The sequence below is a fragment of the Agelaius tricolor genome, unplaced genomic scaffold (genome assembly GCF_023055355.1).
Source record: "Agelaius tricolor isolate 1412-34295 unplaced genomic scaffold, bAgeTri1.0.p SCAF_28, whole genome shotgun sequence".
Classification (NCBI taxonomy): domain Eukaryota; kingdom Metazoa; phylum Chordata; class Aves; order Passeriformes; family Icteridae; genus Agelaius; species Agelaius tricolor.
Genome location: NW_027269288.1, coordinates 3,688,891 through 3,702,635, shown reverse-complemented (window position 1 = coordinate 3,702,635; position 13,745 = coordinate 3,688,891). Strand labels below are relative to the sequence as shown.

At 55.9% G+C, this 13,745-nt stretch overlaps 1 protein-coding gene across 5 annotated transcripts; it reads left to right on the top strand.

The window, feature by feature from the left end:
* The first annotated feature begins 352 nt into the window (after window positions 1-352).
* Window positions 353-13,208, top strand: ECE1 (endothelin converting enzyme 1). 5 transcript variants are annotated; one of them, XM_071448970.1, is made up of 18 exons: window positions 353-501; window positions 3,679-3,765; window positions 4,685-4,826; window positions 5,837-6,049; window positions 7,334-7,458; window positions 7,738-7,950; window positions 8,042-8,233; window positions 8,756-8,898; window positions 8,984-9,098; window positions 9,309-9,419; window positions 9,671-9,769; window positions 9,884-9,961; window positions 10,345-10,448; window positions 10,652-10,762; window positions 10,891-10,958; window positions 11,038-11,228; window positions 11,316-11,411; window positions 11,687-13,208. In XM_071448970.1, exons 2-18 carry the CDS (start codon window positions 3,679-3,681, stop codon window positions 11,861-11,863), a joined length of 2,265 nt encoding a protein of 754 aa, XP_071305071.1. In that variant the 5' UTR covers window positions 353-501; the 3' UTR covers window positions 11,864-13,208. The 5 variants fall into 5 exon arrangements, with proteins under 5 accessions (XP_071305071.1, XP_071305072.1, XP_071305069.1 ...); XM_071448971.1 differs by lacking the exon at window positions 353-501 and adding an exon at window positions 514-627; XM_071448968.1 differs by lacking the exon at window positions 353-501 and adding an exon at window positions 2,240-2,613.
* The last annotated feature ends 537 nt before the right edge of the window (window positions 13,209-13,745 follow it).

Genomic DNA, 13,745 nt, shown 5'->3' with positions numbered 1-13,745 from the left:
CGCAGGCGTGCACGAGTGGCTGCAGCTGCGGGCGTGCAAGCAGCACACGCGCGCTCTCGCGGCCGCCTGCGCGCGCTCTTGCACGACCGCGCGCGTGCCCGTCGCTGGCCCCGCTCGCTCGGCCACGCGCGTTCGCACGGGCGCGCTCCCACAGCCGGAGCCCCGTGCGCTGCCCCGCGGCCCCGTGCGCTCTCCCCGCGGCCCCGTGCGTTCTCCCCGCAGCCCCGTGCGCTCTCCCCGCGGCCCCGTGCGCTCTCCCCGCGGCCCCACGTGCTTTCGCCCTTGCACAAGCGGCGGCCGCCGCCGGGATCGCGCCTTGCACGCTCGCCCCCGGACGCCACATCCCCTGCGGCCAGGGAGCCGGGGCTGCCTCGGGGGGATGCTGTCGGCAGCGCCGTGGCACGTGGAGCCCCCCAAACGGGGCTCGGGGCCCCCCGAAAGAGTTAAAGCAGGCGTGCGGGAAGCCCGTCCCTCCGCGGCCCCATTGGTTTCCCATCCCAGGTACATCCTTTGCTCGTCACCCTCGCCACCCTCGCTAGGCCGCGGCGGCGTCACGAGAGGTGCCGGGGCTCAGCGGGCGCTCGCCCCATCGGGGCCGGGGCCGGCGGGAGTGGGGTGACGGCCATGGTGAGTGGGGGGGCCCAGCGACACCCCCAGATCTGGGGGTGGTTGAGTGGGGGCCGCTCGGCCGAAGCGGGGCGCCGGGTGATGCATCTCCCGTGGGATGCTCTTTGTAACCCCAGAGGACCCCCCCCATTGCATCGCGGGGGACCCCCCGGCATCCCCGCGGGACCCCCTTTGGACCCCCGAGGGACTCCGTGAGACCCTCATTGGACCCTTAAGGGATCCCCCATAGCATCCCAAGGGACCCCCCCCCAAGACACCCCCAAGGAACCCCGCTGCACCCCTGGGTGCCCCACTCGGGCCCCCCCGCCGCTTTTTCTTTGTGGCCAGGGGGGTCACCAGGTGGAGACCCCAAAGTGGGTGCCCCCCTCTGTGTGCCCCCTCCACTCCCCCGCCGCCCCCAAATCCACTCTTGACCCAGACCCGCGGGGGTTTGCACCGTGTTTCCCTCTGCAAAGAGGGGGGGGCGCCCCCCACCCAACCGAACCCACTTTTGTGGGGCTGTTTGCGAACACCCCCAAACTGGGTTGCACTCCTCCCTATTTATTTTTTTTTCTTTAAGTTTAACCCCTTTTTTGCTGCTTTTTAAGCTTTTCTCAAACAAATTACTTTATCTGCAGTCAGGGCTCCCTAGAAAACAGGGGGCTCCCCCAAAACACTTTCCCAGCACCCCTGATTAACACCGACACCCCAGGAGTTGCTAATTACCCCCGGACATCCTAATCAGCAAGCTGAGCCTCACTGGGCGCTTGGCTGCGGGCTGTAGAGGTGCGGGGGCACCCATGGGTGCCGGGGGTGGGGCGGGTGGGCACCGCTTGTGCCAGGCGGGGCTTTGGGGGCGCGGGGGTGGCTTGGGGGGCTCAGGGTGGAGTTGGGGTGTTGGAGGGGCTGGAGGGAGGCGAGGAATCGCCATGGCGATCGTGGCCGCGCTTGCTCCGAAATGGCGCCCGGACGGGAATTGAAAGCAGCCGGCGGAGGCTCGGGGTGCCCGGTACCGGCTCGGGGCTCCCCCGGCGGGGCAGAGCCGGGCGCTGGGGCCCCCCCGGGCCTTCCTGGGAATGTGCGGGCTCCGAGCACGTGGGGTTTATTGTTTATAGAGCGAAGGAGCGATTTGGGGTAAAACCGGGCTATTTAATGCGGAGGTTTTTGTAAGTTGTAAAGAGAGTGAAAATTCCTTGCGCGGGGGGTAAAGTGTGGGTGCCCCCCACCCTGTTGGAGCGGGGAGAATGCGTTTTTATTAGGATTGAAGCAAATAAAGGCTTGGAGGGGGGAGGTGTACGACAAAATCTACCCCGTTTTGCCTCCACAAAAAGGGGTGCTCCTGCTTCACCTGCTGGAGAGGGTGGGGAGCACCCCAAGGTGCTACTATGGCCCCAATATGAAGGATATGGGTGTTAAAAATACCTCCCGGGCCCGATTTCCCCTCAAATTAAGGATACTGAGGGTCGACCCCAGTGCCTCTCGGGGGTGTTTTGGGGAACTCGGGCTCAGTTTTGATTCCCTGATGGCTGGTACAGGGTTGAGCCAGCACATCACTTGTGAAAGGAGAACAGAAAGGGATTCTTGTTTTGGTCTTTTTCCTTGTTTTCAGGCTGGGGTAGGCGGGGTGGGGGATCGCTGAGGGAAAAAAAGATTGCATTTCCTCAGGAAATGGAGTGAAAGCTGGGATTCCAGGAATTTGTTGTTGCAGAGCCGTGGGGGCTTCATGGATCCCCCCCTACCGCGTGAGCGGGGATTTGTACCCGGAGCTGCCAATTTCAGCCATGTGCGAAGTACTAAAATAGGTGGAAAAAAGTGAAAGGGGTGGGAAAAAATAGGATCTAAACAGAGATTTTCCCCACGATAAAATCTTGCAGTTGAGGCTCTTTTGCCTCACGGTTCTCAGGCTCTAGGCGGGCGCCCAGGGGAGATTTTGGGGCTGCAAACAGAGGTTTCGATACAACCGAAGAGGGAAACCACCTCTTTGTTTTAACCCTTTTTCTTCCCCAGGTGGGTATTGTGGTTAATTAAACTGAGGCTGGGATTTGGGATTCGGGGAGAGGATGAGACTTGTTATTAAGTGTGCAAAGGGAGGTTTGGGAATGCTGCTATTGGAAACAAGGCTGAGAACCGGTGCTTTCATTCTGCCTGGGGAAATTGAGGCACGGCTGTGCGGGGTCTGGGTCAACTCATCCCTTTGGGATTGATGGCAGCGGGATGGGGACATCCAGATGGGTTTAAATCCCCTCCCTGCACTGATTGCGGGTGAAGGGTTGTGAGTGGTGCCGCTCGGGCTATTGGTGGCAGGGTCAGGGTGGATTTTGGGGTGCTCAGCCCCTCGGTGGATTTTGGGGTGCTCAGCCCCTCGGTGGGGAGTGGAGGGTTGTTTGCTCCATCGGGAGACAATCTGGCTGGATGGCAGGGCAGTGCCAGGGGGAAGGAAACAGCGGCGGCGGCACGATAAGGGCCGGCTGCCAACCCGTGAGGTTTTCCTTGTTTTTCTGCCGGGGATGAGATAAGAGGCGGGCACAGGCACAAGATAATGCCCGGGGGACACGGCGCCGGGAGGGAGCCCGTCCGCAGCTGAAATTCCTGGTGCTGTCGCTTTTGGGTGCTCGCAGGGACCTCTCCGGGTGTTTCACGGTGCGCGGGGCTCGCAGATGGGGCGTAGAGCGCGGGCGAGCCGGGAGTGCCGGGGAGAAAAGCCATTTTCTCTGCTGCCAGCCTTTCCCAGGTGCCTGGCACTCCGGGGTTCCCTGGCACAGGGGGGTCGCTCTCCCCGCTGCAGGGCGGAGGTGGATCCGGATTTATTCCAGGCTGAAGGGGAGGTTGCACAACCCGGCCCCGGGGGAAAGTGAGGCGGGTTCGGGCTTTGCTCAGCTCTTGGCTCCGGCCCTCTTTGCTTTCCATAACCATCCTCCGGCGTTTGTGTAGTGCTTTACTACCTCTGAGCCATTCGGGATTTTGCTCCCTGAAGGAAGAGGTGGCTTTAGAAGGTGTGTAAACCTTCCTTTTCCTTCATCTTTTCCTCATTCTGAGGCCACTGAGCACCTCTGTTGCTGATCTCCTGTGCAGATGTCGACCTACAAGCGGGCAACGCTGGATGATGAAGACCCCCTGGAGTCCCTTGGTGACAATGATGGATACCCCAATGGCTTTCAGGTATAGCTTCATGTATCTTTTAGGGACGAAAAAGGGAATTTTGTGTCCTGGAAAGCAGCAAAGGGGGTGCAGAAGGGTTTTCTACCTTTGACCAGTGTCTGGGGGGTAAAGTCCAGTATGGGCAGAGCCATGTTGGCTCCTGCCACTGCTGCCCTTCGCTCCCCTTCTGGCACAGGGAGCCAGCAGGGCCATATCCTGCCTGCACTGTTTCAACACTCCACCTCCCAGTTTTTCTGCTGCCAAACCCCTTCCCAGCATGGCTGGGGTGAGCAATTATCGAAGCACTGGGAGTTTTGTCCCCACACAAAAGGGGATTAGGTTAATTCCTCCCCAAGCAGCGGGAAAGCAGCTTAAAGAGGGCTGAGGGTGGCAAGAAAAAACTCCACCAGTGCCAGTGTCCAGCCTCACCGGGAAAGGTTCAGGTCTGGAGAGATCCTCTCTGTCCTGGTCCCAGTCCCAGCTCCAGCAGTCTCTAGAATGGTGGTTTCTACCCCAAATGTGTTTTTACTTTTCCCGGCGGGGCCGTCTCCGCTTGCCGTCACATCGAGATGTTTCCTGGGGATGTTTTTTGGCTGAGTGGGAGTATCCTGTTGAGACATTTTGTGATGCAGCCCCCACCCTGTCCCAGTGCTGGCAGTGGGGACGGGGACAGCCGTGGGGTTACGCTGTGCTCGAGGAGGGGCTCAGGGTGGCACGGGACAGCAGGTGAGCCCTCCAAAGCGCTCGTCCCGCTCCCTTTCCTGCCATTGTGCCGCCCTTCCTGCCCTGTTTCTGGAAGGCAGCTGCTGCCTTTCCCAGCCCAATCCATGACGGATCCCTTGCCGGGGCTGAATTTCTGCTCTGGGCTGTGGGAAGCAAAATGGGGGCTGCGTCAGTGAGTTTCTCTGCCAGCGGGGAGACGACGCTGCTCTTCCCGCAGGTGAACTTCCGCGGCTCGCGGGGCAGCCGGGGCTGCTGGGCCGAGCGGACGCGTGCCGAGAAGCAGCTGCTGGTGCTGGTGGGGGTGCTGGCGGTGCTGCTCGTGGCCTGTCTGCTGGGACTCATCTTCCAGTACAGAGCCAGTAAGTCCTTTGCTCATTTTTGGGGGGCCAGAACTCCCAGGAAAGGGAGGATCCTGGGCTCAGCCTTTGCCTGGGAACACTGAGGCAGAGCAGCTTATCCAAGCAACCAGCAGGGATGGTTTGTTCAAGCTTTGAGCAAACAACTGCGCAGGGATCCCGCCCCCTTGACCAGAGTGGGTTGCTGGGGAGTTCTCAGAATGCAATAAATGGGGCAAGGGTGGGATGCTTACCTGCACTCCTCACCTCAGGACAGGATTCTTGGGTATCAAACGGGATGTTCAGGTGTGGGGTGGTATCTTTGGGCTCAAGACAGGATGGTCACCTGCACCCCTTCACCCCCCCACCCCAAGATGCTCAGATGCAGGATAAGGTGTTTCTCTGATCCTTTATCCTGGAACTTGATGACTGAGCACAGGATGGACTGTTTCTCTGTTGCTTTGATTTTTTAAGATTTTCTAAGCCTTCTGATGTTGACATTCTTGTAGCAAACTTTGTCACACATTTTCTGTAAATAACTCATTGTTTTGCATTCCTTTATAAAAGAAGAGAAAGTTGATAGACTGTTAGTCTGTCCAGTGTCATTGGAGAGGTGGCACTGCCACCCTCCAATCCACTGTCAGTCTTGGAAAACTATAAATGTTGGAGTCAGAAAATAAACTTCCCTTTTTTCTTCATCTTGAGAACAGCGGTGTGCACTTGTGTTCTTTCGTGTCCTATAACAACATTTCTCTGCATCCTTCACCCCAGGGTAGATGTCAGGGCACTGGGCAGGATCTTTGGGCATAAGATGAGATGCTTGCCCTGGGATAGGATGATAGGACAAGATGCTCAGACATAGGTCAGTATGCTAGTCCATATTGCTTGCTGTAGAGCATGGTGGTAAGGTACAAGGTGGGATGCTCAGGAACCAGGTGGGGTATTTGCCAGCATCCTTCAGCTCGGGACAGGATGCTCTGTGGTGCTGCTCATTCTGCTGCAGCAGAGGAGCTGAACCTGTCCCTGCCCCCCAGGGCCACCTGCCGTGTGCCTGTCAGAAGCCTGCATCTCCATCACCAGCTCCATCCTCAGCTCACTGGACCGCACGGTGAATCCCTGCGAGGACTTCTTCAGCTACGCCTGCGGGGGCTGGATCAAGGCCAACCCCCTCCCCGATGGTCACTCACGCTGGGGCACCTTCAACAACCTCTGGGAGCACAACCAGGCCATCATGAAGCACCTGCTGGGTGAGTGTGTGGGAGCGGTGGGACCCCGCAATGCTCAGGGGGCCCATTGGGTCCCGGGGATGCCAAAAACATCTGCATGGAAATTCGAGCTTGGAACTGAACTCCAGCATCAAACTGGTCTGTGACATGTGTGCTGTGAGGACATTGAGAAAGGATCCTGGCTGTGTTTGCTCTCCTAGATGGTCCTGAGATTTTTGACTGTGGTGTTGCTAGTCTGTGGTGCTGAGTAGGGAAAAGGCCTCTGCTCTGTAAACCCCATGGTGGCATTCCCAGGAGCTCTGACATTCAGGATGTGCATTGTAGTGCCCCAGTATCACCCCAAGGATATATATTTTTCCTGTGCTATAACTTCCAGCCTTTGTGAGTAGCCTTTTGGGGGGCTGGCTGCCAGTATGGCCATTTTGGGGGGGCCAAAACTGCCACAGCAAAGGGAGGGTCCTGGGCTCAGGCTCTGCGTGCGAACGCCGAAGCAGAGCGGCTTATCCGAGCAACCGGCGGGGACGGTTTGTTCAAGCTTTGAGCAAACAACTGGCTCCTTATCAGCACTTTCCACTGCGCCAGGGCTGATTATCTGGAAAGAGAAGGTTTGGGAAGAGTGTTATCTTCTGAGAGAAAGGGGGTGGCGCGGGAACAGCTTCGTCCCTGGCTTTTCCCGCAGAAATCTGGCGCTGGTTTTACCGGGAGAAGAGACTGGGCCTCCAGCCAAGTGGTCGTGGTCGGCATTTCCTTGAATTCCTTGGTGCTGAGGGACCTTTAGTTAATAAAACCACACAGCTGGGAAGCCAAAGGTGCAAGCTGTGTCATCAGGAAAATAAATTAAAAAACCCCAAAAACCCTCTGGGAAAGCAGAATTTTAGCCGGGGAGATGAAAGGAAGGTTTTGGAGGCAGAGGAGAAAAATGGGTTTATTGTTCCTTTTTGCAGGAATAAATAATACAGGTCTGGGGGGCACCAGCACAGAGGCAAGGGCAGCACCCGGGGCTGGATGATGCTGGGAATATCAGAGCTGCTGGAAAAATAAAAATGCTTTTTGTTTTTACTTTCTTTATCTTTTGTCCCCAAAGAGTTGGAGCAGTCACTGTGGGTGGGAAAGGAGAGGGGAGGCAGGAGGTCAGGAAGGAATGGGGCTAATGGGATGTCCTTGGGGGCATGGTGGGGACTACTGGGACAATCCTTGGCGCCTTTCTGGAGCCTGGCCTTGCCCAGAATGGAGCTGAATCCTTCTGGGTCCAGCAGATGCCCATCCCTGGAGCCCCACGTGATTCTCTCTGGGTACCTCCCACAGAAAACACCACGGCCAATGTGTCCAGTGAGGCAGAGCGCAAGGCACAGCGCTATTACCAAGCCTGCATGAACGAGAGCAAGATCGAGGAGCTGCGTGCCACCCCGCTCATGGAACTCATCCAAAAGGTTTGTCCCAGTCCTTGTGGAAAAGCCATCTTCCTCTGCAAAATGGGGGGAAAAGCTCAGTCATGGGCAGTCCCAGCACCCTCCATACTCCATTCTTAGTGCTTCCTGCAGAAGAGCATCCCCCAGGTCAGGCAGGCAGAGGCAGAGATTTATAATCCTATAATGGGGCTTTTTAGCCCCCTTGCAAGATGTTTCCCCCCAGGATGGATATTGAGGGGATATTGAAGCAATTTCAGGTGGTTGTTTCTTACTCAAAAGTTGGTTTCTGTCTGTCCCCAGCTGGGTGGCTGGAACATCACAGGTACCTGTGCTGGTGACAACTTCAACGAGACGCTGCGGGAGGTGACGGCGCACTATCGCACCTCGCCCTTCTTTTCCGTCTACGTCAGCGCCGACTCCAAGAACTCCAACAGCAACGTCATCCAGGTGGATCAGTCAGGGCTGGGCCTGCCATCACGGGATTACTACCTGAACAAGACGGAGAACGAGAAGGTGAGGGTGTCAGGGGAAATGTGGGTTGGCTGGGGGGATGCTGTGGGTGGGTGGCACCTGCCGTGCTGATCCCACCTGTCCGACCGCGCAGGTGCTCGCCGGGTACCTGAACTACATGGTGCAGCTGGGGATGTTCCTGGGAGGCACCGATGAGGAGTCAACGCGGCAGCAGATGCAGCAGATCCTGGACTTTGAGACGGCCTTGGCCAACATCACCATCCCACAGGAGAAGCACCGGGATGAGGAGGTCATCTACCATAAAATGACAGCAGGAGAACTGAAGGTAGGGATGGAGCTGGCGAGTTTCCCCATTCTGCTGTAGTTTGGGAAGTGGGATGGATGGGTGGAGGTGACGCAGCTCCTCTGGGAATCCTACACCAGCTGACACAGCCTGGGAAGCTCTTGTGCAATAGCTTGGCCTACGTCCTCCTTGGGGAAATCCTAGCCTGACCCTTCCTCCCAGCCTATGGACCACCCCTGGGGCCAGCAGCTACTTACTGCAGCACTTATGTCCTCCTGGGACTGCTGCCCTTGACGTCAGCCTGGTCACCTCCCAGTGTCCTCAGAGGGGCTGTAACTTGTGTCAACATCTCTGACACCCACCCCACTTTCTGCTCCTTCTTTGTGGGAGGAAATTGTTTACTCCCCTTCAACCTTTCAAGGATGCTGCTGTTATAGAAACTGGCCTCTGCAAAATCAGCTGAATTCATCAAATGGGGATTGATACAGCCAATTCCAGCTCAAGAAGCAGCTGCCACCTCCTGCGATGGTTTTTAGGTCCATAGCAGTGCTGTGGCTTTTGCAGGAGCTGGCACCGGCTGTGGACTGGATGCCCTTCCTCTCCACAGTCTTCTACCCTGTGGAGCTCAATGAGTCAGAGCCTGTTGTGGTCTATGCCAAGGAGTACCTGGAGCAGGTCTCTGACCTCATCCTGGCCACGGATAAGTGGTGAGAACCCCCAGCCTGTATGGTGACCTGGGTACCCAGGGTGGGCAGGAATGTGCTGCTGCCTACTCACCTCCTCTCACCATAGTCTCCTCAACAACTACATGATCTGGAACCTGGTGCGGAAAACCAGCCCACTCCTTGACCAGCGCTTCCGGGATGCTGAGGAAAAATTCATGGAAGTGATGTATGGGACAAAGAAGGTGAGGATGAAGTCCTCAGTGCCCCTGAATCACCATTAAAATGGTGATGGTTTTTTATCTCAAGGCCCTCTCATGTGGCATCCAAACAATAGAGATGTGGGGCAGCCTTTGGGGTGGCAGAGGGTTGTATGGGCCAGGTGGAGCAAGGGGTGGGAATGTGGAGGGCTTTGTTCCATGCCACTGCTAATGACCACCTCCTTTCCCATGCAGAGCTGCCTCCCACGCTGGAAGTTTTGCATCAGTGACACGGACAACAACCTGGGCTTCGCTCTGGGGGCCATGTTTGTCAAGGCCACCTTTGCTGAGGACAGCAAGCAGGTGGTACGTCCCCAAGGCAGCCGCGCGCGAGTCCTGGTGCTGGGAAAGCCTCTACAGTGGTGGAACTGTCAGGGCAGACAATGTTTCTCTGTCCACTGTGTTGCATTCACTGTGCATCTCCGCATGCCGGGTTTTTCACCATGTGTTGTCTTGGCCTCCCACCCTCTTCTTCCCTGTGGTGTGAAGGTCCTTGACCTCTCTGGGACAGGAAGCCGGCTCTTTGGACTGACGCTGTGCTGCCTTGTTTTGTCTAGGCGGAGGAAATGATCGCGGAGATTAAAACTGCCTTCGAGGAAAGCCTGGAGACCCTGCAGTGGATGGATGAAGAGACGAGGAAATCAGCCAAAGAGAAGGTGAGGCGCTGGTGGCTGCGCTGGGGAGAGGATGAAGGTGGAGGATGGTGTAACAGGGTGAGCCTGTTCTCCATCTCTGGCACTGAGAGCACTCTGGTCCTTGTCACCCTCCAGGCAGATGCCATCTACAACATGATTGGCTATCCCAAATTCATTATGGACCCCAAGGAACTGGATAAAGTGTTTAATGACGTGAGTAGGTCAGATATGTCCCCTGGACATTCTGTAGGAGGTACAGGATGTGTCTGTATCACTGTGGCCTCAGGGCAGCCTTGAACCCCAGGTTTCCTCCAGAAGGGTCTCACTGATGTCCTTGGCCCTTCTCTCAGGACTTCTCAGAGAGCTGTGGGCCAGTCCTAGGGTGGCTGGGGCTCTTGGGATCCCTGCCTGGGAAAAGGAGGAGCTGTTTTCCGTAATGGTGATTCATTTCCCTCCAGAGACTCTACAGATGTTGGAGAGGAGGAGAAACAGGAGAAGCCATAACTCTGCTGGCTCTGGAGGCTCAGACATGGCTGTGAAGGGAGGAGTGGGGCTGGGCGATCACCACACACCACTCATGCCTTGTTCTTTTGCAGTACGAGGCCGTGTCCGACCTCTATTTTGAGAATGTCATGCAGTTTTACAACTTCTCAGCCAGGGTCACGGCTGACCAGCTCCGGAAACCGCCAAACCGGGACCAGTAAGTCCTCTGCTCCACTTCCCTGTTGTACTCAGTGGGGAATATCAGCATATCTAGAGCACTGGGATTTGGTGTCCACCAGCCTGTGCTGGTTTTGAGAAGATAAATTTAGGACAACGGCTTTGCAACAAAAGTAGATGCTGTTGGAGCAAATACTGGTGATGGCTTGTGTTGCCATGATGGCCGTGTTTCTGTTCCTGCAGGTGGAGCATGACACCTCCAACGGTCAACGCGTATTATTCTCCCACCAAGAATGAGATTGTCTTCCCTGCTGGCATCCTCCAGGCCCCCTTTTACACCCGTGCGTCCCCCAAGTAAGAGCCACGGGAAAACAGAGAGGGCAGGATTCCCAGCTTTCCTCCTATATCCAAATCTCTGGCTAAGTTTCATGGCTGTGGAGAGCAAAAGCTGCTTTCTTAACCTCTGCATTAACCTTCTGCAGGTCCCTGAATTTTGGTGGGATTGGCGTGGTGGTGGGCCATGAGTTGACACATGCCTTCGATGACCAAGGTACAGCCACGGCCAGGTGGGTGGGCAGCTGGAGGGGTGGCCAGTATGAGATGAAGAATCCAAAACTGTGTTTTGGCAGGCCGGGAATATGACAAAGATGGCAACCTGCGTCCCTGGTGGAAGAATTCCTCCGTGGAGGCCTTCAAGCATCAGACAGCGTGCATGGTGGAGCAGTATAGCAACTACACTGTCAACGGTGAGGCAGTCAATGGCAAGCACACCCTCGGGGAGAACATCGCCGACAACGGGGGCCTCAAGGCCGCCTACCGGGTAGGACCACGGGGCTGGGGAGATTCGAAGGGGGACATGGTGTGGTGGGATTTGTCTCCTGAGCCCACTGTGCTTCCTGGTTTTCAGGCATATCAAAACTGGCTGAAAAAGAATGGAGATGAAGAAACACTCCCAACTCTCGGCCTCACCAACTACCAGCTCTTCTTCGTTGGCTTTGCACAGGTACATGTGGTGACCTTGGGAGGGTGGGCACACAGATTTTTTGGAGGTGGAGCATGCCCAGATGGGGTTGGGAGGGTGTGATGGCAAAACAGTCCCCCAGAGATGATGTAGTGGATGGAGAATGAGATTGGGGTGGTGCTGGTTACAAAGGAAGACAGAACGGCAGCTCGAGCTGCCTTGGCCCCCGTCACCCAGGCAGAGAGGTTGGATTCAGCACCGGGCTGGCCCCATGGTGATGGGTGTCCGTACTCAGGCCCCTTGCCCTCCATTTGCAGGTGTGGTGCTCAGTTCGCACACCAGAGAGCTCGCACGAGGGGCTCATCACCGACCCCCACAGTCCCTCGCGTTTCCGCGTCATCGGCACCGTCTCCAACTCCCGGGAGTTCGCGGAGCACTTCAGCTGCCCCCCAGGCTCCCCCATGAACCCCCTCAAGAAGTGTGAAGTCTGGTGATGGGCGAGTGCCCCAGGGAACCAGCAGCTGGTTGCTTTGTCCTCTGCCAACAGCTGGGCTTCCCCAGTCCTTTGAGGCTCAAACCACTTCTCCATGCCACGGAGAGCCTGACTCTTCAGCCGGAGCAGTGTCTGTGCCCCTGGCATTGTCCGAGGTTCAATCCACTGTGAAAACTCCTCATCCCCCGCTTGTTGGCGAAATGACTTCGGTTTGGGGGTCTCTTCTTTGCCACCATGACCGGGCCAAGTGCCGAGGCACAGGCATCTGTGGGCACTGCCTGTATTTACACACACAGCGCTCCAGCCTGACCCACCACATGGAAAACCCCTCTGTTTTGGAGGTGATAAAGGGAACCCCCAGCAGTGGCAGGTTTGTCTGCGTGTCTAAATGCACCTGATGTACCACCTTCTCTCCAAAGATGCGCACACAAGGGTGGAAAGTATTTTAAGATATATTTTTTTGGGGGAGGAGGGGGAAATACATATATTTTTTTCATGTGTTGTGGAATACACTGGAAATTTTCAGGGAAAATGCATTTAAAAGCCTTTTTTTAGTAAAAGATTAGTATATTTATTAATTTTTTTTACTTAGTGCAGCCATAGGTGCAGTACTCTGTGATCACAGTCCCTTGGCAAGGGAAGCTGGGTGGGGCTGTGGATATCTTTCCAGTCTTGGGTCCTGTGTTTCTCTGGGAGGGACTATCCTTAGAGGATGCTGATGGGAAAATTAGGGACAGCAGGCTGGGACAGGGCTGGAGGATGCTGCAAGTCACAGAGGCTGTGCCGGGATGCTGCAGCTCCTGGGATTAGCTTTAATTTCAGAGTGTAAAGGGAAAAATTGACATAACCAAAGATGTAACCAAGGTGGTGATGGGGTGGATGAAGCATCCTGTTCTCCCTCCTCTCTCCTCTGAAGCCAGGCCAGCCAGGATTTCCTGGCCCTAAAGCTTCCCAGACAAGTGCAGGCGGTTCCTGCCGCTGCTTCTCTCATGCCGAGCCTGCCCTCTGCCTGGGAAACTGCAAGCTCCTAAAGCACCATGTGCCCCCAGAACTCTGTCCCTCCACAGCTGGTTTGGCACCAGTGTGAGAAGTGGTCAGGATGGGGCTGAGGGACTTTTTTAAGGGATGTTTTTAATACTTGTTTTGAGGGGAAAGCACTGACAGGAGCTCAGGTGCTAGGTGCTGTCATCTCGCACTAGACAAAGCAGAGACCTAGAGGGATTTTTAATATTTATATGTAAAGGGAGGGATGGAAGGGGCTGGGTTTTTGTAACTATTTTTTCACCCTACGCATGAGGCTTATTGTAATTGAAATAATAAATACTTTTTACTGGATTTGGAGCTGATCACGACTTGAATTTTCTTAGAGAAGGAGGGTCTGCATCCATTCATTTGTGCTCTTCTCCCTGTCTACACCACTGAGACTGTCCTGTGCTGACAAAACTGAGCTAACAAGGCTTTTCCCAGCCTGTGCTTGGTGACTGCTGCCTCTCTTGGAGGCTAAATCCAGGGGTTTTTGCCCAAAAACCTCACTCTCACTGCAGGTAGCTCTTTGCTCTCCATCTCTATGGCATGGCCCCACACAACTCCCTGGCAGGGAGGTCTTTCCCAGATGCTTTTCCTTCCTCCCGGGTGAGTTTTTGGCTGGCTGGGCTGCGGTTGGATCCAGCAGCACAGGCCCTGTTCAGGTTTCCCTCCAAACTCCCTTATTTATGGCTTGGTGATGCTGGTGGGATGCTGCCAGGTCCATAACAGGCCAGCATTTACTCTGAGCAGATGCTCCATGGCTTCATCAGGCTTGCCCAAAAAATGCAAGGCAGGACCTGGACTGCAGGCTCCCTGCAAGCCTCACCCCAGCGCCTGGCAGGGTTGATGGTCATTAA